General features: G+C 34.0%; 1 protein-coding gene across 7 annotated transcripts; it reads right to left on the reverse strand.

The window, feature by feature from the left end:
* Window positions 1-3,857: 3,857 nt before the first annotated feature.
* On the reverse strand, window positions 3,858-25,489 carry LOC117234755 (high affinity cAMP-specific and IBMX-insensitive 3',5'-cyclic phosphodiesterase 8-like). Of its 7 annotated transcripts, none has more exons than XM_033496249.1 (20): window positions 24,265-25,489; window positions 23,231-23,425; window positions 22,280-22,453; window positions 15,501-15,589; window positions 10,142-10,201; window positions 9,233-9,564; window positions 9,062-9,128; window positions 8,776-8,943; window positions 8,286-8,500; window positions 8,037-8,185; window positions 7,395-7,525; window positions 7,182-7,277; window positions 6,885-7,084; window positions 6,488-6,766; window positions 6,266-6,392; window positions 6,032-6,175; window positions 5,691-5,852; window positions 5,023-5,152; window positions 4,880-4,947; window positions 3,858-4,111 (listed from the first exon to the last, which is right to left on the reverse strand). In XM_033496249.1, exons 3-20 carry the CDS (start codon window positions 22,374-22,376, stop codon window positions 4,031-4,033), a joined length of 2,595 nt encoding a protein of 864 aa, XP_033352140.1. In that variant the 5' UTR covers window positions 22,377-22,453; window positions 23,231-23,425; window positions 24,265-25,489; the 3' UTR covers window positions 3,858-4,030. The 7 variants fall into 7 exon arrangements, 6 of the variants coding, with proteins under 6 accessions (XP_033352140.1, XP_033352146.1, XP_033352141.1 ...); XM_033496255.1 differs by lacking the exon at window positions 24,265-25,489 and having other exon boundaries at window positions 9,233-9,292; window positions 9,374-9,564; window positions 23,231-23,583; XM_033496250.1 differs by lacking the exon at window positions 23,231-23,425.
* Between the last annotated feature and the right edge of the window lie 1,215 nt (window positions 25,490-26,704).

The raw sequence follows: 26,704 nt of genomic DNA on the forward strand, positions 1-26,704 counted from the left end.
AAGGGAGGAGCACGAAACGTGTACCGTATATATGCATTTCTATGCGCGTATAGTAGAAGGCGATTCTTCGTTAAGAAGCGTGTTAGTCTTTTTCATGATTAGACCGTGCGTTGATAACCATCTTTAAACGCGCGCAAACGGATAATATCGTTGACGATGATCGATGACCTTGAAGGTGGAAGGGAGAAAAAAAAAAGAACATTGACATAATACCAGCGTTCCTAGGATTTCTAACGCTAATTGGATTAGGTGATACCGATACTTTTGACGCGTTAAGGGGACATATACTAAACGTGTACTTAGTCCTTAAGTACGGTTAGCTTAGGATCCTTACTATTTTAGGTTACTATTTCATACGGTGAAACGTCGTTGCGCGTTTTTTCTTTTCGTCCAACGAAAGTAAGAACACTGACCGATTTACACTCATAATGATGAAAGAAGAAAAAGAAAACAAAAAAAAAAATATTTAAAAAATACAAAAAAAAAAAAAACAAAAGAACAAACAACCAGTAGAAGCAAACAGTATAAGCTTCCAAAACAATCAAATACTACCCAAGCGACTTCTATTTCTTTGGAACGTGAGAAATGTAAGAGACGTGATTACAAACAAATGACAAACGGACACACACCTTTGAATACCTTTTCCTTTTTTTCGCACGTAGAAGGAGAACTTAGAGCGAAGAAATACAACGCGGTTCACAGATACGAGTATCGACTGTCTGATTCAGTCGCGGAAGCGCGAGGAGCTTAAATAGGCACGTTCTCGGGGTGCGTTTCAGACGCCTACGGACAAGAGAGAAGGAGAAAGACGAGACCGAATTTTCGGATACTCCCACGATGTTCACGTGACGTTTACTGACTCTCGTCCAGAAATACCACCCGATGAACATATTTAAATGCCGAGGAGGGGCAGAATCTCCAAGAGCGTGTAATCTAACCTCTGATTCACTGTTTTGAATAACTTTGGCACGCTGCATGTGTGGAACTCTTCTGTTTGTCTCCGTAATTTCAAGGAGACCAATTTCAAGGAGACATAAAGGAAACCACTCTCTTTAACGATCCAAACTTTCTTTTATTGCGTAGGTTTCCAAGTTTGGATATCCCTCCGGGGTGAGAATAGATTTGAACGGAAAGGGCGCAATGTTGTCGCGCCCTGATGATTATTCAATGTCAGCCTTTGATGTTATATATCTCATGATTACTGCTGCAAATCGCTGTTTGCTTGTTCTCCAAACTTGTGGTTAGGAATGCGATTCCAATCGTATATACCTGCTGGTGAGGAGTTCCATGCCTCTAACAATCAGAACGAGCGTGTGCACGTGTCGATTAGAGAGGTGTACTCCATTCGACCGCATGCATTTCACGGGTAATGGAGGGGTACGGGGGAGATTGTCATTTTTCAGTTTCGTGTAATGCGGAGTATACAAGGTCGAACTCTGCGTTAGGGAAACACCCAAGTGTATTTTTCAATATATTTCGAGGGAATCGTTCGAGTACGAACAATCGCTCGAGATCAACTTGCACTCTTATCGCAGGTCGAGACAATTCCGACACTCGTGAGACTAATCTCCTGGTGTGTGTGTGTATACTATAATTGCGAGTTCTAAATGAGAACAACTTTATGCTATTAAAATTGTTACTCGAAATAGGCTCGAAAAAAGAAGAATGTGAAAAAGCCCGACGAGCTTCGAGGTTAAAAACTCGATTCTTGTCACCAAAAAAAAAAAAAAGAAAAAATAATTTGTGTTTTTAAATATCGAGGACGGTCTATTTACGGATTATACTCTTTATTATAATTGATAGTGTGTATTGTTACTTGCTAGGATACGTGTCATTTAATGAATTTCTTCCTTACTTAGCAAACAAGTGCCAGTAACGCATACTTGGAAGGCTTGTAATCTCTTGATTAATCCGTTACAATGCAGAATTGATTATACATTCTAACATCGTACTATTTACATGTAGCAACAATAATTCGTTGAAAACAGTTGAATCGCGAACTAACGGCACAACTAAGAAAAGAACAACGGTGCATACATACGTACAACAGTAACTACGCCTCCTTGTTCAACGAGACAAGTAAAATAGAAAATGTTTGCGTAAAATAAACAAACGGATGCACGCGAGAGAGCGCTTGTTAGCGGGTAAAAAAAGAAGAAAAATATTTAGATTTATAATAATATAATTCAGGGTACGTTTGATGAATTTTAATCTTTAAGTTGATTAAAAACGCCTCGATATATAAGTAAATAAACTTAATACTATGCGGCATTATAGCGATAATATTAAATAGTAAGCTTAACAATCTTTAATAAACGATTAGGTAACGCGTAATCGACCAAATATTTACGATAATCGATGTAATATTTCTTCGAACCTTCGATAATTCTCAACGTATTTTCGTGTTTTTCTGGAATATTATGTGTTAGGCATTTGTAAGTCGATCAGAAATGTCAAAGCTGAACGGGAAACTGACAAAAATCTTCGTTACATCACATAAAGCAGAGAGATTCATGCTCGAAGTAAAAACAAACTCTGCCTCTTTTGCCCAGATTACTAACTAGGCTATAATAGTATTTTAACGTGTCTCTTTGATACTGGATAAAACGACTTTGATTATTCGTGTGTTAGAGAGAACGAGCGAGCGAGAGAGAGAGAGAGAGAGAGAGAGAGAGAGAAAGAAAGAAAGGAAATACTTGTAGGTACTAAGAGGTAATTTGCCTGATATACACATTACTATTATATAATATAAATATTATTAATTAGTAATTTGTAACGATCCACACTTGTATTACTTTTTGTGACTTAGTAACCGAGTTTGTAATCAATTTGCCAGTGTTATCTTCCACGGTAATGGCTTTCACCGGAAGCGCTACATTTTTTCCCCGCTGCTTACGTTACAGCGTACGAAACTTAACTTTAGATCCATTACTATTAATTAACATTTATTATTATACATATATACCGACATCACACGATGTATCTACACACACATATATATACTTGACGTATTACGGCAACAATATTTATGAGTGTTAGATTTTCCTCATAGGCATCGTACAATTAAAAACTAGACTTTCTCTATGTGTAACTGTAACAAGAAATGTGTCGAGACGAACATAAAAACTTTTGTCCAAGAGAAAGCATATAATCCACACGCGCGAGAAATTCTTGTCGATCCAAAAACGAAAGGTATAACGCACTCCGATATATTAGTATCTTCGTTCCGCAAATTATGTAACACAGTATCTGTATCGCCTAGCTGTTTAGGCCCATACCACTTCCTTTTATTGGCTGAGAGAAACAATAAAGTGAAATCTGACATCAAAAAAAAAAAAAAACAAGCGAGTTCTTTTCAATTAAGCTCAATTCTCCTTCCTTAGGATAAAAAAAAAAAAGTAATAGAATTTTTTCCTTAAACGTTAGGGTTGAAAAACCTAGAATATATAAAGTCTTAAAATGTTCATCGATAAAACATTAATAATTGAAATGACGTGTATTGAAAACTATGCAAAAATTAAGTTGAAGCTTACGGTCAAGATTTAATTGTATAACGAAAAGAAAAGAGAAAGAGAAATTAATTCATCTTACGGTTAAAAAGGTCCAATGTAAATAATAATTGTTAAACTCTGTTATGTACTTGAACTTTGAGCATGATCAAAGTTCTTTAGGTTTCACGGTTGGAAATAATTTCAGTGGGATATGTTTACCGTCATACGGGAAAAGAAATGAGTAAAGAAAGAAATATTTTTCATGACGGCGAACCATTTCGTTTCGTGGTGTCATGAGCCTAAAATAGATGGACTTTCACGAAAGTGGGTAGGTAGAAGAAGAGGAAAGGATGTAATAAGACAGAGTGGTTGAATTACATGTATTTTCTAAAAAAAGGCTTACAACTGTACGACGTGTGTCGTATATTTATTTATCTCTATTCCTTAAATATAACGAATATTTTACAAATCGTTTGTACGGGGTTATTGTATTTTGGGACGGACGAAAGAGTATAAGAGGGACGATTGATTTCCATGGGTCACGAAGGTAGCTGGTATATTCGAAGTTCGGGGAGCTCTTGTATCTTTTCGATGTCCGGTAAAGTTGATATGCCTCGATCCTGATCACCAACGAAATAGAAACTCGGTACAATATTTTCTTAACTTTTTCGCTTATTCATGAAAGAAATAGTTCTATTTTTGGAATATAATCGAATTTAGATAGTGCCCTTAAAGAATAGCAGTAAAAGTTGAACAATAATACGAGATTGTTTGAGAAGCAAGTGTGAAGTTCAAGACACAAGAATAATTGTATGACGTTAATATTTTCGAACTTTTTAACAATTGATAAAGAAAATAGTTCGTTTCATTTACCGAGTATAACTGAGTTCAGTAAAGTTTTGCAAGAATAGTGAGAGAAGTCGGAGAACAATACTCGTACAAAACAGTTCAAGAAGCGAGAGTAAAATTCAAGGAACAAGAGTGGTGAAATTCAAGCACAGTACTATTTGTGGTTACAAAATTTGTTAAGCTTTCTGATTAGTGATAATTTTGCTCCGTTTTTCTAATATAATTGAATCTCGTAAAGTTCTAAAAGAATTGCGAAGGAATTTAAAGAGTAATACAAAACGATCCTAGAAGCAAAAGTCAAATTTGAAACACAAGACTAATATTGAAGCACTATGTTATTAGTATTTACAAAATTTTTAAACTTTCAATAAGTACAAGTGTCAAAAGTAAGACTCAATCACTGTATCTTTCATCTTCTTTGGCTGTTGATAAAAAAAGAATAGTTTCATTCGTTCCTTGAATATGGTTAAATTTAGAGATTGAAGAAAAATGCAGTTCAAGAAACAAGAGTAAAATTCAAGAATTAAATAATTCCTTACGTTATATTCTTTCCATTTCTCATAATTCTGCCTCATATATCCCACCATCTCTGGCATGTCGATAAATGCTAAAAATAAAACAGAGTTACGCGCTGCACAAATACAAAAATACGTCTGAGCAAAGACGTAGATGCATCACTGACCATCCCACGCCTCGACCATGTCGTTGATAATGAAATCGACGAAACCGATTTGCGCTTTTGGTATCGAACACGTTGCTCTATCGAACATTGGCATCAGTACCGGCAGTTGCATCCTTTTTTCTTCGTCAGTCTGCAATAAATTATAAAATCAAATCGAAGAACTCGAACATGCGCCCTTGGAATTATTTTATGGATAAACTTTTCTTTAATATTTAAAACCAACAACACCTCTAAGCGAGGAAGAATTAAGCAAAAAAATAAAAAATAAAAAAAGAAAAAAACACGAAATATTGTTTTGAAGTTCAAGAAGTATAATTATATGTACATACATACATAATTATGAAGAGGATATATTATAATTTAGAGAATTTAGTTTAATTTTGTCTTTGAACTTTTACACGCCAATCTTAATTCCGATTTCAAAAAATAGTAGGACATATTATTTCATAAAAAGATATTTTCGGAGTAATTTTTGAATAAAATTGAAAGGAAAATCACGTGTATGTATATCGCCTCTTATATTTTTCTTGAATTTAAGACATTTGTTAACAACAGAAACATTTAGTGATTAAGATAAAAATGACAAGAAGAATGTTGCAAGATTAATAAAAATCTCTGAATTCCAACGGTGTAAATAAATCATTCGTGTCTTATTGAAGTAATAGTACCTGATTAAAATACTCTTCTGCGATACGTCTGGCCCATTCGACGCAACACTTCAATGGTCGAGTCGGATTCGACACGTCCGCGCATTTGATCATCATTCTTTTAACCAATACTACATTCTCTGGCTGTAACACAACTGACATATCCACGGTGTCCGTGTAATCCTGCACTCAAATTTTAGGGAGATTAATAGGACTGCTTATAAGAACCCATAGTGTTTAATATCGAGTAGAAATGACTTTGAAATAGATTTATAAAAAATAAACCAACTGGCAATTGACTGAGTTCGAAGTTTAATCAAGGAAGGATAAAAGCCAGAAAGAGATATAAATAGGCACATTACGTCTAATTGTGGGCTGTCCATCATCCTTGCACTGCAAATATTCATGAACTTAGCCAGATGTTCGAAATGTTTCGTCATCTCGGTGGCTAGGATCATGTCTATCACTGTTTGACGAAGTTGTTTATAGGTGTCTCTTTCCAAGTTCTATAAAATTAAATAATCGATCGTAACAAAATATCTCGACTTTCAGGACTAAACAAAAATGTATAAACTCGACCGGTTTTTGAAACTCACTTTGAAAATATTCACATTGTCATCCGACAGTGATAATTTAAAAGTTAGTGCTGCATGGTGTGATTCAAGGACGGATAGATCGTTGTAGAGAATCGCTAGTTTGTTGTCAGAGTTGCAAAGAAATTGACTGAAATCGATTAGAGTATTGGACGAATATTCGAGACATATAGTTTTAAAGAATTACTTAGATTAGTTGATTAGTCGAAGTAGAGCTTAATTTACCTAGATCTACCCGGATGATCGACGTCGTGAGCAGCAGCCGCAACCAGAGTCGCGACCTCGTCCAAAGGTTCCAAGATCTGTTGCAGCCTTTCAGACTGCATGAATCTAGCAGTAGCTTGTAACACATCTGCAGCGTGCGTTGAATTATGATAACTATTTCGACTCTGATAATTCATCTCGATTACGGTTAACCAGTTCTGTACGACCTTTTCTTCGCAACCGAGTCTGGCAGGCACGCGGTACATATTCATGATGGTCGTCCCCAAAAAGAGTAGTGGCCTGCAATCGGATAAATTAATTGATAGAAGTTTAATACTTAATTAATTCTATACTTAGTAATATTATAAAAAAATGTATAGGTATATCAACTAAAACAATTTTCTTTAGAACCAAGTACCTTTTTTCGGTTAATATTTCTAGTTTGAATATATCGAAATTCCATTCCAAACATCTTTCCAAAATTTCCGCGATCTCCTGAGGCCCTCTGAAACTTTTGATTTGCATACGCGAGGCAGTAGTCGTACTGAAAGTCTTTGACATCGAAACTCGCGTCGATTCAACTGATGATCTCCTCGATTCCCACGCTTTCCTCGGTGACTGTGTCGATTAATATTAAAAAGAAAAATCAATCGTTAAGAAATCAGTCGCAAAATAGTTGATACGTAGAAAGAATATTTTATAATTTGAATATTACGGCAAGCAAGGCCCCGACGAGATCGGTTGTTACTGGATCGGTATCTTCTCTTAGGGATGGCACATACAGTTCGGTAGTTTTGAGAATATCAATGGCCTAGGTAATTAATTAATATTTATTACGTTAAATATAAATATTTCAGGTTCCATTATATTATCTTATTATAAGTATCTCAAAGTAAAATTTGTAAGGAAGAAGGAAAGGGAAATGTACCTTTTCGATTTGTGCTGCTGTATCAGGGGTCGTAGATTCGGTGATCGCGTTAGAAAGAAGGCTGATCACTTTTGTAATGGGTGCATCTAATTGCAAACTGTGTAACTTGTGTGCACTGGACCGCCTGCGGCCTGCAATTCAATGAAAATCCTTATCGTTTCGTGGAAAATACAAAAATACTGATCAGTCGATCAGTGGCGAACATACGAACAAATTCTACGTGCAGTGTTTTTAATTTTATGATGGTCATGTATCGATATTCCAGAGACTGAAATACAGATAGTTTGATTGACTGGAATGTATCTTGAAAACATGTAGTCAGAATTTTTATTCTTCCTTTCTCTCGAATTTCAACCTATTTCCAAGTTGTATATGATTGATTGAAATATTTATCTCTTTTGAAAACAAGATGAAAGAATCGAATTTCAAATTATTTTTATGTCTTGTATAATTGTGATCGAGACTTACTCAGAAGATCTAAAATTAGCTGTTTAGTAATTTTAATTAAATGGTTTCAACGACGAAATGTCTTTTATTTCTAAGTCGAGACAAAAGACGAAAGTACTAGATTGGTTTCAAGTTTCTTACGAAACATTAAAAAGCCACGAATTCTAAATAACAAGTTGAAAGTGAAAATATTACCCTCGCTGGACTTCATATCAGATGTCCTTCTCTGAGACACAATCATGTTTCCTCTCGAATACACGGACTGTGACGGAGTCGGGCTGAGCGAGCCAATATTTTCCGACAAGTACGTCGTATCGTATATATAAATATAATGAGTCGGTTTTCTGAAAGAAAATAGAAAACCATTGGTAGAACAGACGAGTAAAAGAAAGATAGAAAATAATGTATTCTACGACAAAATGGATAAATTCCGAATTCACTTACTTCAAGTTAATACTGAAAGGTATCACCCTGCAACTGATTGTGATCATTTGATTGTTCTTTCGTTTACAATTCATGTTCCCTTCGAATTCCCGGCCTTTGCTTATGTGTTGTTCCATTAGAACAAAATTATCGTAGACCACTATATCCGCGATGCTTTTCCCCAAGATTTCGCTGGTCTTATAGCCTAGTAACTTCTCGCTAATTTTATTAACAAACTGTAATCAAAAAAGTACACGATATATGGTCGCTAACGCCGAATATATAATAAACGAGATACAATTAAAAAGATTTAGATATCGATAATTCTTTTAATAATTTTATGAACCGTTCAAAGTCTTGAAAGATATATGCATGTTTTTAAATTAATATAATAATATGTAGAGTAATAAAAAAAATTGAGGTACAATCGTCGTGATGAATATTTAAAATGTCAAAGATGTGGGTCTTTCATTAATTATACACGAATGAAACAATTAAGAACTCGCATTACCTGTACAATATGTTTATCGTTCGTCACGTGTACCATGTCGCGGCATCTGTCAAGAGCTACATACAGCGCGTTGGCAGCCGCCAGTTGTGTCCTTGGTAATAGCGCACTAGCATAAATTCCTACTAGTTCGTTTATTAAGAGTCTCTCGTGGGAACACTCCATTAGAGCCTGAAACGAGTCCCCGAATACTATGCGTCCATAATCTTATTTAAAACAGTTAAGAAAAAGGAGAAAGACTTCATCAAGGTTAAAATCTGAGTCTTCCAAAATTACTCTAGAAACTCACTCTGCTGAATCCTGTCTCCAGTAAATCCAGCGTCACAATTTTATCTTTCTCGCCGTGCATAAGGAACCTATTATAATACCAGCACGAAAGGAAAATCAGAATTATCATTTGAAGCAAAAGATCAGAAAATTGTATAATCAGGAAGATTCAAATAAATATAAATCAGCTTACGATTTCTTTACAAGTGCTATAATAATGGAATTATGGTAAGCGGGACTAGACCTAATCGCCCTGAAATAGATTGTATTTATTAGAATATAAAGTCGTACGCCCGAGGAATTTGGTTGATTTTTAAAAAATAATTCTCCGTACCTACAAATCGTATCGGCCTCTGCAGCGCGTTGCCCCCGATGATCGATGATCACTAGCTCGTGACCTCGATTTTGAAAGAATTCGACCGCTTTTTCCGCGTCTTTCGCCACCGACACGCTCCATCCCAATCGCCTCGAAGTGGTGGCGAGAACGTCCATTTGTTGGTCATCTTTGGGGAAGACCAGTAATATCTGACACGTTTGAAGAATTTATTTCATAGTGAATTATAATCCCAAAGAATTTGTACGATTTACGAGTGACACGTAGAAATATTTGAACACTTGTCTATCGTAAAAAGCTTTTACGAATATTAATATTAATATATGCATATATAATATGTGGTAAAATACATTTAGAAATTTTATTATCACTGTAACGAGACTCGGCTGCGATGATTATATTGGTCAAATTTAAAACTAATCTAAGAAAGTAACACGAGTAGCATCACCACTTGTCCCTACTTTTCAGTTTCTCTGATTAATAAACGAAGTATTTTCACGTATTTCGTAGCTTCTAATATATTCATATTTCCAATCTTATTTCAAATTTCAGTGATACAACCATTATTTTTCCACATTACAGCGCTAATGAAGTTCCAAATAGTTTTATACAACAGGCGTAACATATGCATAGAAACTTTTTATTAGTGTTGAAATATGTTCGTGAGCACACTGTATATGACTAATACTATTAGTCAGGAAACGTAAACAGGCTTATCTATCGCTGGATACATTTAATTGCAACGATAGGAAAAGAAGCTTGACTTACTTTTATGAGACTAGGAACACTGTTCGTTAACGGATGAGCTTCGATATTTTGCGGTCCTTTCTGAAATAAGACAATAAATGATGAACTTTGTAACATCAACGATTAATTCAGCGATCTTAGAAGTCAGCCTCAGATTAAATTTCTTTTCTTTTTTTTTTTTTATTAACACTACAATTGGCCAGGCTCGTTCAATTGTGCACGTACTACTAGCACGGACTCGCTAAAGTAAAGATCCGTTGGGAGATCTCGGATAACCTTAGCTCGTCTTCGTGTACGCGGTGATCCTTTTAATGTTTTACTTTCTTCATGTTGACGTTCCGAGCTTCGCATTCGTATTCGACTACGTATTGCTTGATTTTAGATGGTGTGGGATCGTGGTGTAACCTATACATGTTAGGAATCGCGGCAAAGAAACAAACAAGTCTGAAGTTAACACGTATAAGAGCGAGACGTTGAAGTTGGTCATTCGATTTGAAGAAATAAATTTCCCGATAACTCTTTCGATTAGTTGACAATTTTTATTTCGTATTAATTCAAATTATTAGAAAACTATCTAAATTCAGAGACACTGAACATCTTTTTTCGTTATTTCTTTTATATTTTGTCCTTCCTTCAAATCTCTTTCGACCTAGATTCTTCGACTATAGGACAAAGTACCTCTCCTTGTCGAGCTTTTATTCTGAGCGCGCGAAACGTCCCAAGTACGAGGTACAGTTTGATCAATCGATACTGAAGTGATCTCGAATCTCCTTCAGAATTGTTTGAAAACGTATCTTGAACACGGAGCATGCGCGCGCAATGATGATAAACGAAGAAACATTCTGGAGAGGAAGTCCCGTTTCAGTGTCTAGAAGTTATTATAAATTGAAATTACATAGAAGGATCAGTTACATATATTCAAGCTATACATATTGTATACATTCTGGTAGTTGTAATAAAAATTTGTCCTGATTGATTGGATTATTTTCTGTTTTCAAAAAATATGTACGAAATAAAAGCACGAAAGGAAATTCAAAATCGACTGGAATTCAGAACATTGTATAAGATAATATGGATTACAAATTCTAGGATACATGAAGATTGAACAGTGTTTTATGATTACCAATTCTTGGTAATCATTATCGAATACCAAAAGCCATTTTCTGTAAAACAAAGTATTTAGTCAGAAAGTGTATAAACCGTAATAAAAGTTCTTCCTGTTTGATACATCGTTTATTTCTACGAAGAAGCACGCGAAAAGAAGATAACTCGAAATCTTTTTATCATTAAACATTTTTTCAGGAGGATTACGCTATATCAAAAGATAATTCTTCAAAATTAATGAAACGATATTTTATAAATGGATATTTATAAATTTATTAAGATTGACGAAGGGTAAAATATATTTTAGAAATTGATATCCATAAATAGATATTGAAAAGTCAGCGGAAAACTGAATAAATATTATACGAAAGAATCTTCAATTACGTTTCACAGAGGTTTTCTGGTACCTGTGTCGGCGACACAAGCGACGGAGGTATTTCGTTTACGTGTATTATGTCTCTGTTCGTGTCCCATTTCTTTCGAAAGGGATCGCACAGTACGCGGGTGATCCAACTGTACCATGTAGATGTCCCATGGATATTCGCGTCCTCGGTCGAACCGCAGACGTAGATTTGTATCTGCGTCGACCGCCTCTTATTTATTTCTAAATCGATCATTAGTACGAACGTAATAGAAAATCGTTAATCGACACAAACGATGCACCCGATCTATTCCATCAATGTACACTTGACAAGTAATAATTACGCATAATTAATCTCCCATACGAATTAGGTCGTGCGAGTCACAATTGTTAGTTCACGAATAGAAAATTGAGTTTAATTAATCGATTGTTCCAGTTGTTTACATTATGCGTTAATTACATATTCACTCTGTAGTGGAAAGAAAAATTATTGTTCAACGAGGTTTATAGCTTACAGCGTTGTTGAAATACGCATTCACGGAAAAACATGCATCACGATACTGAATCGAAAATATCGTGGTAGATCGAGATTATCCTTTCCACTCTCTATCAGGAGCAAAAGCTCGACTTTATCTGCGATAAAGAAGCTCTTCCAAGAGTGTCTTTGTACGATTATCGATAGTGGATTGAATAAACAGTTGATAAAAGGAGCTACACAACACAGTTGATCGATTGGAAATAAATGATATCTGCGATTTTTACGAAGCTATTGAAAAACTCATAGACTCAATGACATTGTAATTTTCTTAATATAGCTTGATAAGATTACTCATATATAGTAAAAGCAATTTTTCAACCATTTAAAAAGATGAGATTAAATACGACTAGCTTTCCAACTTATTAAAATATCTATTGATGAATAATTTTAGAAAGGAAAACGAACGCAAGAAATAATTCGAGGTACAGGCTGAATGATTTTAATTCAAACAGTTCCTATGGAATGGCGTGCTTCCAAAGGGTAAAAAATAGTCTCCACTGAAAACCAGATTTCTTTACAGTAGTTTATTATAAACTTTCCAGACACAAACATCAAAAACATCTCCTCGCTGCGAACGTGCTCACTAAACCATCTGATAATTGAATGTTTCATTAGCGCTTACGCTCACCATTAAATCAAATTAAAACGAAACAAACAGTTCGGACTCGAAGAAAAGAATCTATTTAAAAAAAGAAACCTACCGTCACGAAAATAATCTCATTGTCAGCCAATACTTTATAATAAATTTCAAAGACTTTAAAATCAATACTAAAACACGAACAAAACCACGCGAACTCAGAACAAACAATCTATTTAAAAAAAGATCTATTGTTACAAAAATAATATCAGTTAATAGTTTGTATCACATTCAGACGACCTTAAAATCAGTTTATTAGCAATTTATTACGTACTAATTTAATTAGAAATAGGGAAGAAAAGACTAGTTAAATATCGGAATAATTAAAAAAAAAAATCCTCGATAACGTTAATTATCTACGTCTTAAAGCGAGCAAACAAGAGCGAATGAACTTCCTAAAATTTTTCGACGAAAAATTGTGCAAGATAGCAGTTCCGGTATAACCACTCGTTCAGCTTCTTTAGCTGCGCCATTGGTGTCTATAGACTGTCTATAGACAGTAGCTTATACCCTGTCTATAGTCAGTCTGTCTGACCAAGCAACGGGAGAAGCTCGAGCCTAGTGGCGTACATCGTGTTTCTACTAAAAGAAAGAAAAAGACACGGTGTAGGATTGAAATAGGTTGTCGTTGAATAATTCGTTCGGACGAGAATCAGAGCTCGACAGACTGATTAAATATTCAGGGTGGTTAGGTCGTATCATGATGATTTTTCGTCGCCGCCCCTTTTGAAACTTCCATGAAAACAGTTGACGTAACATTAATGAGACCGCACGGTACGCTGAGAACTTGCCACATGTTCGAAACGAAACAGTTTTAAATTACTTTTTTCAGAGAGGGTTAATTGCTGATGAGCGAGCAAAAGCTTCGTGATTCGTGAGAAAAGAAAAAACCGATACCGTGCGTTTCCAAATCGATTATTCTACTTTTTTTCCTGCTCTCCTCTTATCTTGTCGCGATAACCATAAACTTTCTTCTATTTTCTATTTCCGGAGATCGAATGAAGAAAACTTTGAAGGTTTGGATGGAATTTTGGAGAAATAATTTTTGCTCCTGATCGTGGAGGATTGTGCAGTTTGATGTTGTCGATGAATGATGAAGGATGTGGAGATCGGATTGAGAAAGTTAAGGGGGAAGTTAAGATTTGGAAGGAGGGGATAGTTGAAGGATGATTTGATTGAATAAAAGTCAATAGAAATGACACTGGAATGATTGATGTTTGTTGTAATGGTTATTGAATTGTTTTGGAGTAGTTTACAGGCAGCAGGCATAAAGTAGAAAGTTCATAGTACTAAAAAATAATTTTGAGGCCTATATTTATGCATGATCTTGAGATTTCATGTGTTTTCTCTTGAATGCCATATCGGTAGTTCGTTATAAAATTTTTTTATGGATTGAAAATTGTCAGTTAAAAGAGCAAAGTATATATTGTAATGTATTAAATGATCATGGATTTAAAATGACATGATACGATGTTTGAGAGCTTAGAATGTCTACCCATGAATGTATCGCTAGTTCTTATAACTTAAAAACTTGAAACAGCAATAAGAATAGTTAAAGGCAGTAACCTAAAAATTGTCAGTAAAAAAGACAAAGCAAAATTTAAGTTCACTGAACGAAAAATTGAACGAGTATCAAAGATTTTAAATAGAATAGCATTTTATGATAGTTAATCGACTACTTTGCAATTGTAATATATAAAAAAACAATTTAATGGCCACAAAACACTAATTTAACAATTATCCAAGAAAGTTTTCAATCTAGCGTGAGAAAAATATAACCAATTGTAGCCTGTTTTTTTTCTTTTTTTTATTGAAATCTACAAAATTTTGATTATGTTGTGTTATAATAAATAAAAAATACAGTTTAAAGGGATATATCGTGATCGAAATACAGAGAAGAGAAAAGGTGGGCACAGGTGAAAGGGCACAGTCCAAGAATATCGATCGATAGTGGCATCGTGAGATATATTTAAAGTAGGTTAAAGTACAAAAACAGATAGTCGAAAGGAACGTGGTATAAAATGAAACGACTAAAGCATAAAACGACGTAGTAGCAAATAATTAAAAATATGCAATGCAAAACATAATTAATGGCTACAATGAAAGCAACTACACTGGAATTTAACAGGTCATTATCTTAACAAATTGTTGACTAACGATAAATATACATGTCTCCAGTACAATTGATTCTAACGTTACTAAATTATGTCTTCGTTACGAAAACATATATGATACGAAAAAGTATGTTTCCATTATGATTAATAATTGATAAAAAAAAAAATATTTTCCTACGCATCAAAAAATATTGGAAGCAGAAAAATTGACTGTTTGCCGACATTATATTTTGCAAAAGTAATTATAACAATTATAATAGAGCATCGCGCGAAAGATAGTAATAAGCAGCAATTAGATTCGATTGCCTTTCGTTTATTATGAAAAATTCAAAGTGGAACATTGCTTGTACGCCGTTATCTTAGATTGGAGCCACTACACGTAAATCTAGATTATTAATACGGCGAAATGCTTTATACGTCATCTATCGTCAAAGCGTTGCGCCGATCTCGCTATTCGATAAGTACATTTAGTTTCTGTATCAATAATATTTTTCCATTTTTTAAATTAACAAGCCAACAAACGTTGGAAAATAGTTTTAAACGTCTTCCATTTGGCAAAAGAATTATCTAATATTGAATGTACGTAGACGTCCGGGATGTAATAACGATAACAGAAATTTACTTACTAACGCTGAGCAATCTGCATTTTCGTCGTCATCAACAGCGACGTCTTCGAACGACGATCTTCTTCTTAAAACATCGTATTCTGTTTTCCCTAAAAATCAAATACATTATTATATATAAGTTAAACTTTAGTTACACGACATGTTATCTCAAAATAAAAGAAAAGGAATTTAAAAAGTGCATCAAAAAAAATTAAATATCAGATAGTATTTAAACATTAGTATGTTTATATGTGCTGCAGCAACGAGACTTTCTTGAATTGATTCATTAATCGAGTAGTTACTAGTTGATATCTTGACAATAACAAGGATTGTTTAACAATCAGATTATCAACGGGCCGCCACGACAAAATCTGTGGGTCAATAGATCAATAGTTAAATGACAATAATTAATTGACAATTCAATGGACTGTTTTCAACTATCTTGTTGCTATGACAGATTGCACAATTAATCGATCGTGCTCCTTTTATCTTTAATATGAAATCAATTCATTGGAATGATCTCTCAAATACCATTATACTATAAAATGCGTTTCAAATTTCTTCGCGAACTCTTTATGTGTTTCTATGAATATTTTATTATAGAAGATATTACAAGATGAATTGCATTTGATCTTGAATGCCAAATCTTTTTTTTTTTTTATGAAGTATTTATATCCTTATAGTGCACAGCGTATAATCAATATATTGTATAACTGAATAAAAAATTTGTATGGCACTTAACTGCTATAAATATTCCGTCAAATTGGATAATTGAAGTTGACAAATTCGTGGGAGCAATTCTATAATATAAAAATGAGCAAATCGAAAGAGGGTGTGTGTGAACGAGGTCGAACATAATACCTTATCTTCACCTTTTATGGCAGGATCATTCAGCATTTATCGTTCGATTCGAATGGATCAGAGTTTAAAGATAATTGATCGAAAGTAGGGCGCCTTAATTGGACAACGCGAGCAAGAGTTAGTAGGGACAAAACAAACGCCATCGGTTTAAACTAAAATCGACAAAGTATACCATAGAGAACTATGTATATTGTATAGGTATACATATTTTCTTGATTAGTAATGAGAATTTTTATAGCTATTGATTAAATTGATCCCCGATTCATGCCCTTTCTTATGGCGCTCAGACTAATGTAATTCCATTCTTTCAGCTTGTAGAATTACATAATATTCAAGTACGAAAATGTCAAATTTGACTATCTATAAAGAATATTGTGATTTCTTGGCTTGTCCTTTATATTCTATAAAAGCGGTACAGCTATTACTGATCGCATTTTTTTTAAATTGCAAAGTGTGAATGTGTGGAGTGGCATAATATTTTATCGGACAATAAAGCTCTCTCTTTATTAAGAAAATTAAAAAGTATCGATACGAGAAAGAATACCTTGATCAAAGAAATAAATTTTCTAGCTTATTGACTCGTTCTTAATTTTTACAGAAATGTTAAAATTGCTATTAATCGCAGTTTGCTGGAATCGAAGAATATCAATATGCAGAGTCTTACGATATTCATCGAAGCGAAGAGTTTTCTCCCTATCGATGAAACTAAAGAAAGTTGATATAGGAGAGAATATTTCAATCAGAGAAACAGATATCGTGTTACTTCTTGACCCGTGCTTAATAATTGCGTAATTTGTCTGTGCTGGTAAGAAAAATTACACGATTTTTTTCAATATAAAAGAGAAACTACTGATATGATTACGTACCATTGCTAAGTAATATGTCATCCAGAATATTTAATCCTTCGTTTGGAAAGAAAGAGTCATTCGAAGGAGATGCCATATATGAATTTATAAATAAATAATCACAGTGTCGTCTGGCTGTTTATTAAAATGTATACAAAAATCTAAGTTGATGCTCGGTACATATTTGAAAAATCGGCAATCAACTGTATGCAAATTGTGAAATGATCGATTTTTCGATTACGTAGATCAGTGTCAAAATAAAAATATAAAATTCTATTATATAACGAGTTCAGTTACATCGTATTTTTATAGACATTTAAATCGTCTGTTTTTCGATTCACCACAGTCACCAAGGTAATTAAAGAAGTTTATCGAATCAGCTTCGAAAATAGGAAAAACCGAAATTAAAAGATTTGCGAACAAGTGCACTCGGCCAAATTCCTTGCGACCTCCGATATCTTCCAATCCTTTGAATTACACTGTCCATGTCCAGCTACTACTAGTCACGATACACTTCGGGAGAAAAGAAGAAATGATTCCTTAAAAGTTTAAAGATGAAAATCACAGTTAAGAAAGTTCAAGAAATCCAGGGGGAGAAATCGGCGCGCGTATAGCGAACGATGCGTTGTAAGCGGCTCAAAGACAACGACTGGTCGACGGAACCAAAATGTGCAGGTTAAAATTCTACGCGTGAGTGAGTGGCCTCAGAAACGAGATAGGGTCGTTGGAGAAACTCGTGGTACAATAGCCGTGTATACTCGTTAAACACGAACACGCTCAAAGGAACACGACCGGCCGAATAAAATTTCGCAATTAGAGACGCTCGTTAATTATTTTCTTTCTCTTGCAAAAGTGCTTCGAGCAATGACTGTAATTGAATAAACTGTAATATTACCGTTTCTTATAGAGATTTTGTAATTAAAAAACCATCGCTTTAACGAGACAATGTTGCCACGGATACATTGATACCAATAATATTTGTATTTGGCTGTTACGTTGAAGATATTTGCTTGGTATTTTTGTGCCTGCTGTTTTAGTTTTGATAAATAACGGCAATCGATTAGAGAGTTTAGAGTATTGTACGATTGAAGCGAAATATCAAGGAAATTGATTTCTTTCTGATAAGTGTGAGTAGGACGTGCAGTTTGTGAAATGGCGCTTGTAGAATAATTGAGATCAATGAAAGCTATGTTTGAGCAAATGTTTGTCGTCAAAGGTGCTCGCTAAGTGCATTGCTATTGTGTAGGTGTAAAGATGATGTTTATTCATTTGAAGTCGGTAAATTGTGAATATTCTAGAAGAGAGTCTGATAGAGTTTGAACGAAGTTACTAAAATTTTACGGATGAATTAGACAATTTTTCCTTCGATATCTTGGATAATGTCTATGAGATCGTTCGATGAAAATTGACGCTTGAAGATGTCAGTATTGGAAACGATGTCGATTAAACAGCCGAAGATGGTAGTACAGATTTCAAGTAAATTTCAATCGAGGGTATTAGTAAAAATGTCAATTAGAAAGTTAAGGAGAAAGTATTTCGAAAATAGTTCAGATTCAATCTAACACGGAAGAAAAACGTTGGACATTTCTCTTTGAATATCTTACGCAATGGTCACAAGATTGGTCACAACGAAGCTTACGTTTAAATGAAAACTGAGGTAAGACGTTTCGATTAAACAAATAATAAGAAGCTATTTTTCAGACATAGTCCAGACTAAATCTAGTACGAAACGAGATATTCCTAGCCACAGATATCTGTCCAATCTAGTAAGTTATCATCTAATTTCTCTCTTACATTAAACGTACACACTGTGGCCGAATATAATCTCAGATGCTTCGATCGAAATACGTTAGACTGTTATAAAAATTCGCATATTTCAAAAGAATACAGGAAAATAGAGCGCCGAGTAAAACAAACGAGAAGCTTCAAACTTCGCAGTGCATCGCTACTTCAGTTTTCAGATTGAAAGAGCAAAATATTTTTTAATTCGTATCTTTTTCTGCAACATTTCTCTGACTTCTCAAGCAATTTGAATCAAAATGATAATGTTTCGTATTTGAATAAAAATATAGGAGAATCGGATGCTAAGTAAAACACAAGGCAAACTTCAAAAATACACCTCTATTTCGGCTTTCAGACTAAAGGAGTAAAATATTTCCAAGCTGATACTTTTTTCTGCATGATTCCTCTGCCACTTTGTCCAATGATAATTTCCAATATTTGAATCACATTTACACCAAAAACGTAACTGGATACTGTCTTACTCTAAATTAATATCTTGAAGATTATTAAATTACGATTTCAAATTAAGATTCTCTTACTGATCGATCTTTTAGAAAGACAAAAGTTGCGTTTTTTTTATTAGTGAGCTTCAATGACAAGAGCAGAACAATGAATAACACATAGCTAATTTGCTTGCACGCTCCCGAAGGTCCGAATGGAATTGCCATCCGGCATTATCTGTGTCTGATTTGCATTCGTAACCATCGACCCAAATATATGTGGCTCCCTATCACGGAATCAATATAGCGTTTCGACATTGTACCTTTGTGGCTTGTATGATAGAGCTTCTTGCTTACAAACAACCAAAGTAACGCGTTCTGCTTCGGGGATATTCAAATGGATGGATTTTAATGAGGAGGTGGATGACGAGCGAGAAAAGAATATTTAATACGATATCGATATTTTTGATCAATTCGTCGTGAGTATATAAATTGGAAAGGATATATAAATTGCATGGCATCTAAATATTTAAAGAATTCAGATAAATATACTGCAAGGAATAAAAAATTTTCGTGGCACGTGTTTTAGAGCTTATTTTCAAGACGGAAAATTGTAAAGTTCTTAGTAAAAAATGAGAAGCAAAATTTATATTCATTCAATAGGAATAAATTTAAATGGCACTGGGAACTGTATGTAGTATTTATTTGACGATGCTCGAAGAATTTCACCCCCTCCATTCGACTATTAATAACGTTAAAAACAACGAGAGACAGTGGATTGTTTCAAAGATTCTAAAATTAGAACTAATACAAGCAAGAAGTATTAACAAGTGTTAACAAGTACTACAGTACTAAATCTTTATAAGTTATCCTCCGCTATAAGAATTTTCAAATAACATTTGCTCAAAAACCCATCTCTCTATTAAAACGCCGAGAAAAATCGGACGAAATCTAAAAGAAAGCTCAATCTATAAGCATCTCTTTCGACAATGTTGCATCAAAGTCGAAATTAATTCATTTTGCAACCCCTTAGAAACACGCGATCTAACCATGATCGAGCTACGATCCAGCCTATCACCATGCAGCATAGAAATTGTAATTTCTAAATAAAAATGATATACGATATTAAAATTACAATTTTTGGATAAGATCGATACACGCTGTTACAATTACTATCGCTAAATAAAAATGTAACATTAAAAATCATAATTCCTTATGAAATTGTTATCGCTAGATTGGAATTACGTTTCTCGACTAAAATTGATACTCGACATTTGAGTTACGATTCTTGAATAAAATTCATCCACAACGTTAGAATTAGAATTTCTGAATGAAATTGATACACGATATTGAATTTACGATTGCCGAATAAAATTCGTTACATGACACTAGAATTATAATACCCGAATAAGATTGACTCACGACTCGTTCCATCAAAATTCACCAGGGATGTAGTTAGCTTTCCGAAACCTCGCGGCTCTAATTAATTCATGTCTCGAACATTGCCTCCAGTCGAGGATACAGTGTATGGCCACATCGTAGAGAGACTAGGTCAAGGAGAATCACTCGTGGTACTCTCTCGTGCCGCTCCTTTGCGAAACGCAATACTTCTCAGCTGATTGCAATATTTATTTTCGTTCGTCGGACGTACGCGAGCCGACATCGAAGAGGTTGCTTTCCCGGCGTGTGCCATCCGGAATTATCAGATCTGATCAGTGATTTAACGATCGATAATAAATTCGAGTAACTCGTGTGATGATAGCTTCTCTTCCTTTTCCTTTTTCTTTCAAACGTGTTGTCGAACAGTTGTACGATCAGATAAGAAAACGATATAAAATATGAGATACGAGATAAAATATGAATTATATGAGAAATAAAATAACGGAGGATTTGATTATACGAATGTAACCAGCAGTACTCATACGTATCGTGTAATCCGCTTGGGATTATTTCACGATAGATCGTTGTGCGTTAAGTAGTTCAATTTGTCGTAATATCGCGAGCATCATTGGGCTGATGTAACTGACAGAACGTTAAGATTAATTCTATACTTTGGAATCTTCTCTTCGAATTTAGAATTCTGATTTTCAGAATATGCGTAAGAATGGCTACTTTTACGTTCACTGAAAAGAGTAATTTAAATTGAAATTCGATTTAAATTTGAAGATACGTAGGAACGGCCTTTTCTCGAATGGATTATTTAACTTGATTTTGAGAAGCTTTTTTAAAAAAATAGATTATTATTTGGAAAGTAGGAAAAACTGGTATAATTTCTTGATTAACTAAAATGGCAGTGAAAGTACTATATTACTATAAAATTATCGCTAATTCGATTCCTATGTTAGTTAAAATATAATTAATTTTAGAATTAATGAAAGAATAAGACAATAAAGTAGTTGAAAAACTAGCACACAGACCATAAACATAGAAAAGAGGTAACAGAATTTTTTAATCATTTAAAAAAGCAATGCAAGCATTACTATTGAAATATTTAGTTGTTTGATTGTTAATTAAGAATAGAAAATGATTATCAATGAATAAATGGAAGGATTATAAGTTAAAAAGATAATTCAAAATAGATTAAAAGTTTTATTATTTACAAAGACTGTAGAAACATTAATTCGATTGTGAATAACAATTAAGAAAAGTTTATTAGTGAGTAATTGAACAGTTACGACGAAACAGTTGTAAATTAATTTACCTCGAGTATTAATAGTCTATAAAAAATATCTATAAAAGGACACAGAAGAATAAAAAACAAAAGAATAATAAGAAATAAGTAACATATCTGATGATTAAAAAGGCTAAATATTCGGAATTTTGCAGCGTGATGCATAATTAAAATTCCATGAAGGGTAAAGAGAGAAATTACCGAGTAAAGATCCTTGGTTGACCATATCCGAGTGCTTTCTCTTTTCCGCCTCCCCTGTATCCTCTATACATTCCAACATACTAGTCTTGCAACCCATCCTCCAAGCAATTTCTCACCTCGTGCACAATTCTTTGTTCCTCTTTGACATATCGTTCACAGTTCATTGACTGGATTCTAGAAAAAAAAAAAAGAAAAAAAGAAAGATAGTTCCTGTTATAAATCCTGTTATAATAAGTTAGGTTACAGTACTTCTTCCAATATTTTTTTGTCGAAGGAAGGATCTACTAAGATACACGTATATAAAGGGAGCTTATCAAATTCAATTACCTAAGAGACAAAATCGCTAAGAATTAATCAAATTATCCAAATCAATTATCCAAATTAAATTCGCCAAGAAATCAAATGTTCGAGAATTACAAAAATTATTCAAGCAAATATCCACAGTAAATTCTCTAAGAACTGGAACTGTCATGATTTATTAAAATTCACAAATCAATTATCCGAATCGAATTCTCTAAGATATGAAACTGGTAAAAAATCATGAAAAATTGGCAAATCAATTATTCGAATTAAGTTATATTTACAGAGATAACGTTCCATTCACATACAAAGATAACAGAAAATTTCTTTGCAAATATTTATGATACATGAATATTTACGATAGGGAAAAGATTCACGACAAGAAACGTGACTCGCATAATTAATTCGAAAACGAGAATTCGGCATGTTCGAGAAATGCAAACAGGTTGAACGTTCCTCCTCAATGCCGTGGAACAAGTTCGAGAACGATGTGCATACATACGTACGTATGCTGGTAGTACAGGAAGTATCGAGTGAGAAAGAGACTGGATCAGAATGAGTAGGCAATTCTGAATATTCATGAGGCATTTACAACACTATTGAACATAAAACAGCATGTTTGTAAATTGACCGAAAACAATTGAAACTTACCATGAAAAACGTGTACAAGGTGTATTTGGTTTTCATGATTCTTGAAGAGTGCATGATAATAGAAAGGATGAAGTTCTTGCATGGTTTGAGCACTTGAAAGTATTTAACACTGATTGACTATTTAACACTAAATTACACGAAACATGTTTCTTACTGCACAAATTATTCCTTTGGTTTAAAATTTTTCATTGAAAACTGCAATTACACGAAGTTCCTTTATGGTGATGAGATCCCTTATAATGACATTGTACGACGAAGAAAAATTAGGCTTATCGAAAGCAATTACCAGGCGTAAAGATTCATAGATTTTAAGAAATTACTATAGATATTTTCGTATAGCTCTTTATGGCATTAACATAATATAACGTTGTAGATTATTTGAAAGAGATATTGCTAAGATGAAGTTATTCGAAAGATCAAGAAATTGATAAGTTCTTCAGAGTAAAATTACGTGATACGTAGGAAAATAAGTTTTATCGCTTAAGAAAATTAGCCAGTAACACAGATAAATTAGATTAAAAATGAGAATAAGCTAGCAAAAGTACTGAGATATTATAAGTAGAATACTTTAGTAATATTACTCGTATGAAATCAAGAGTCAGCAACATAACTTAATTACTTTAAAGAATTTAAACATTCTACCGTTTTCCAAAAATTCAAAAATTATCCTAATATGAAATAAAAGATTAGTATAAGCCGCATAGTAAAATTAACGTAAATCATTTAATATAGATCATCGAAAAAGATAATGTTTCAATGAAGTATCAATCTTTTACAAATCTTTTACTCAATACACACCGCTGAACAAAATTTAGAAGCAAGTTGGAATTCTCAAACGAGCACCAGCTACTCACGACGAATGTATTATAACAATATTATAACATTCTTTGCAAAATTACAAATTCATTTGTATTGAATCGATATTATACGCAAACACGATTTCCTGCACAAACCGATATTCCACATTCATGAATGTTCCAACACCTAATTTTAGTGAAAACTTCAATTCAACTGGAAAAACTCGAAATACTCACTAGCACGAGAACGCCGAAACAGAAACTGAAAATTACCATCAGCCAGCTTTATTCGTAGCCCAACTAACAAACTGAAAGAGTCATTTTGTCTGACACTGAACCGGACGACACGAAAGCCAGCTCGAGAATCACAGACACGCGCTTTCAATCGCTGACATTCTTCTCTTTATCTTATCACACAAGCCTGTAGTCTACAGGCTGTGGAGATCACCAATTCCAAAAATTCCTACATCCAAAACTCGCTCAAACAACAAATTCACGTCACAAACTCCACCCGATTTCGGTTTATTTCACGATCGTAATTTCTTCGACCATCCTAAACAACGTTTGATCGACGTAACCGCGAGGATTACATCGCGTTACTAAACACGTAAACACGTCATCTGTGCACGAGAAAATTTACGTTTTGCTTGCTTGAGAGTCGGAGAGAGAAAGAGAGGAAGAGATAGATGGAATTTAATCTAAATCTCGGACAACACGTTAAGAATTAAAAATTTCGAAGAAAAGTAACGACAATAGGCTGTCAATGAACGATAGATCCTCTTGGACGTAGACCAAATTGAGAAATCATCGAGTTTGTCAATCGATAGTTCGGTCCCGATCGAGATCGCGTTTCAACATTGGCTCGAAGCTACCCAGAGACATTTAGACCTCGAGGCCGCACATTCCTCGTCAACCATCCGATATTTATTGCTGTCTGTTTGTTCCCACTCGCGAGTAATTAATGTCAACTTTCAGCTTTCTGATTCGAAACATCTCCAAAAGTTTTATTCTCCAAAATTAGAATTATTGATCGGCGACGAAATATTTTCCATTAAATTCCTTGTTTTCCCCTATTTTGTTCCAAGTTGCTCACGATATTTTAAAAGTTCCGTAAATTAAAAGTTCCATTACAAGTACACGAGAAAACAGTACACAGTGAGGATTGATCGATGGACGACTAGACGAATCACGTTTTCATCGACGATTTTTCAACCACGATCGACCGATCCATTGTTAGGCGACACAGTATCCCGAGATGTGCACGAAGTTTTAATAAAGCTAGGCCCAGTTGTGTAGACTGCATGGTGGCCTCGAATCCACTGACTAAAGTTCGCGATTCCACGAGGACAATGTGAGCTGAAGAGGCCACAGGTCGGGATGCCTCAGCCCCTCTTCTTCTTGAGCACGTAGCCAAATTATTTTGTTTGCTCTGTGGTACTGCGTCGACGCCAGGGGATCTCTTCTTTTCTTTAAGGGCACGTTCGCACTACGTGACATATGATTTATTCGTTTATTAGAGTTTGTTTTGATAAGCAAAAAAAAAAAAAAATATCTGTTACGAAATTTTTGGTAAATATCTTTTCGAGATAAAATTGATCGGTGACAGATTACATTTTTATAAGGAAAGGAAAGGATATTATTTACAGGTTTCTTCTTAGGCTTCAAATTGATATAACTGCAAAGTATTTCTTGGTAAATATCCTTTAAAGATAAAATTGATAGTTTACAAGGACCTTTATAAGGATGTTTCGCGTGACAAACGATTCTTTAGCTTTCTTGCTAGGTTTAAGTTTACTATAACCAGATGATGTTAAAATTGATAAGATTAAAATTAAGATTAAGGTTACCATTCTTCGATAACAAGATAAAATTGATCGATGTCTAAGTTTATTCTCATAAGGATGTTTCATGTAAAAGAGAATTTTTTTAATTTAGATTTCTTGGCAGATTTAAAGTTGGTGTAACTAGATGTTTTTAATTGATACATCCCTGATAGTTCATATCTTCGTAAGGATGTTTTATGATAAAGAGTGCTTTTTTCGATAGATTCATCGATAGGGTTGAAGTTGAACTAAAGTAGAAATTTTAGAAAAATATATATATATATGTAGGTTGAATTAGGTAGGATTAGCGAGATAATGATTGAAACATTAGCAATTAAATCTATAAATAAAGTCCATAACTACTATGATACTAACTATGATAGTTTCCCAAAAAATAATATCGTTTAGGGAAATTAATGATTAGAATGTTAAAAAGATAAATGTACGCCCATTAACGAAATTAATTGCGGCAACATCTTGAAGAGCAACATAAACCATTAGCAAAGATTAATCGCAGATACTAACGTAGTTTCTGCAACAAAATTAATGGATACAGTTTTGGAAGCTATCGCGAATTATTTAGTTAGAATAGTCGAAAACACTAGAGGTAGAATTCGATGTGAAATATTTTTAGCGTTTTATTGAGAAAGAGGATTCTAAAAGGACTCTAAGAGTAATAGCAAAAAAGATCGTTTATCTTAAAAAGTTTATTAATCATTTAGAAAATAGAAAACAAATATTTTAATTTTATTCTCCATAGCTTCTAAAGCGAATCACGAACGATTAAACGACACTGTAGAGACAATAGACATGATTAATTAAGATGCATACAGTTAGACAATGAAATTATCTTA

This window comes from Bombus vosnesenskii, unplaced genomic scaffold, assembly GCF_011952255.1.
Source record: "Bombus vosnesenskii isolate JDL3184/JDL3185 unplaced genomic scaffold, Bvos_JDL3184-5_v1.1 scf7180000013308, whole genome shotgun sequence".
Classification (NCBI taxonomy): Eukaryota; Metazoa; Arthropoda; class Insecta; order Hymenoptera; family Apidae; genus Bombus; species Bombus vosnesenskii.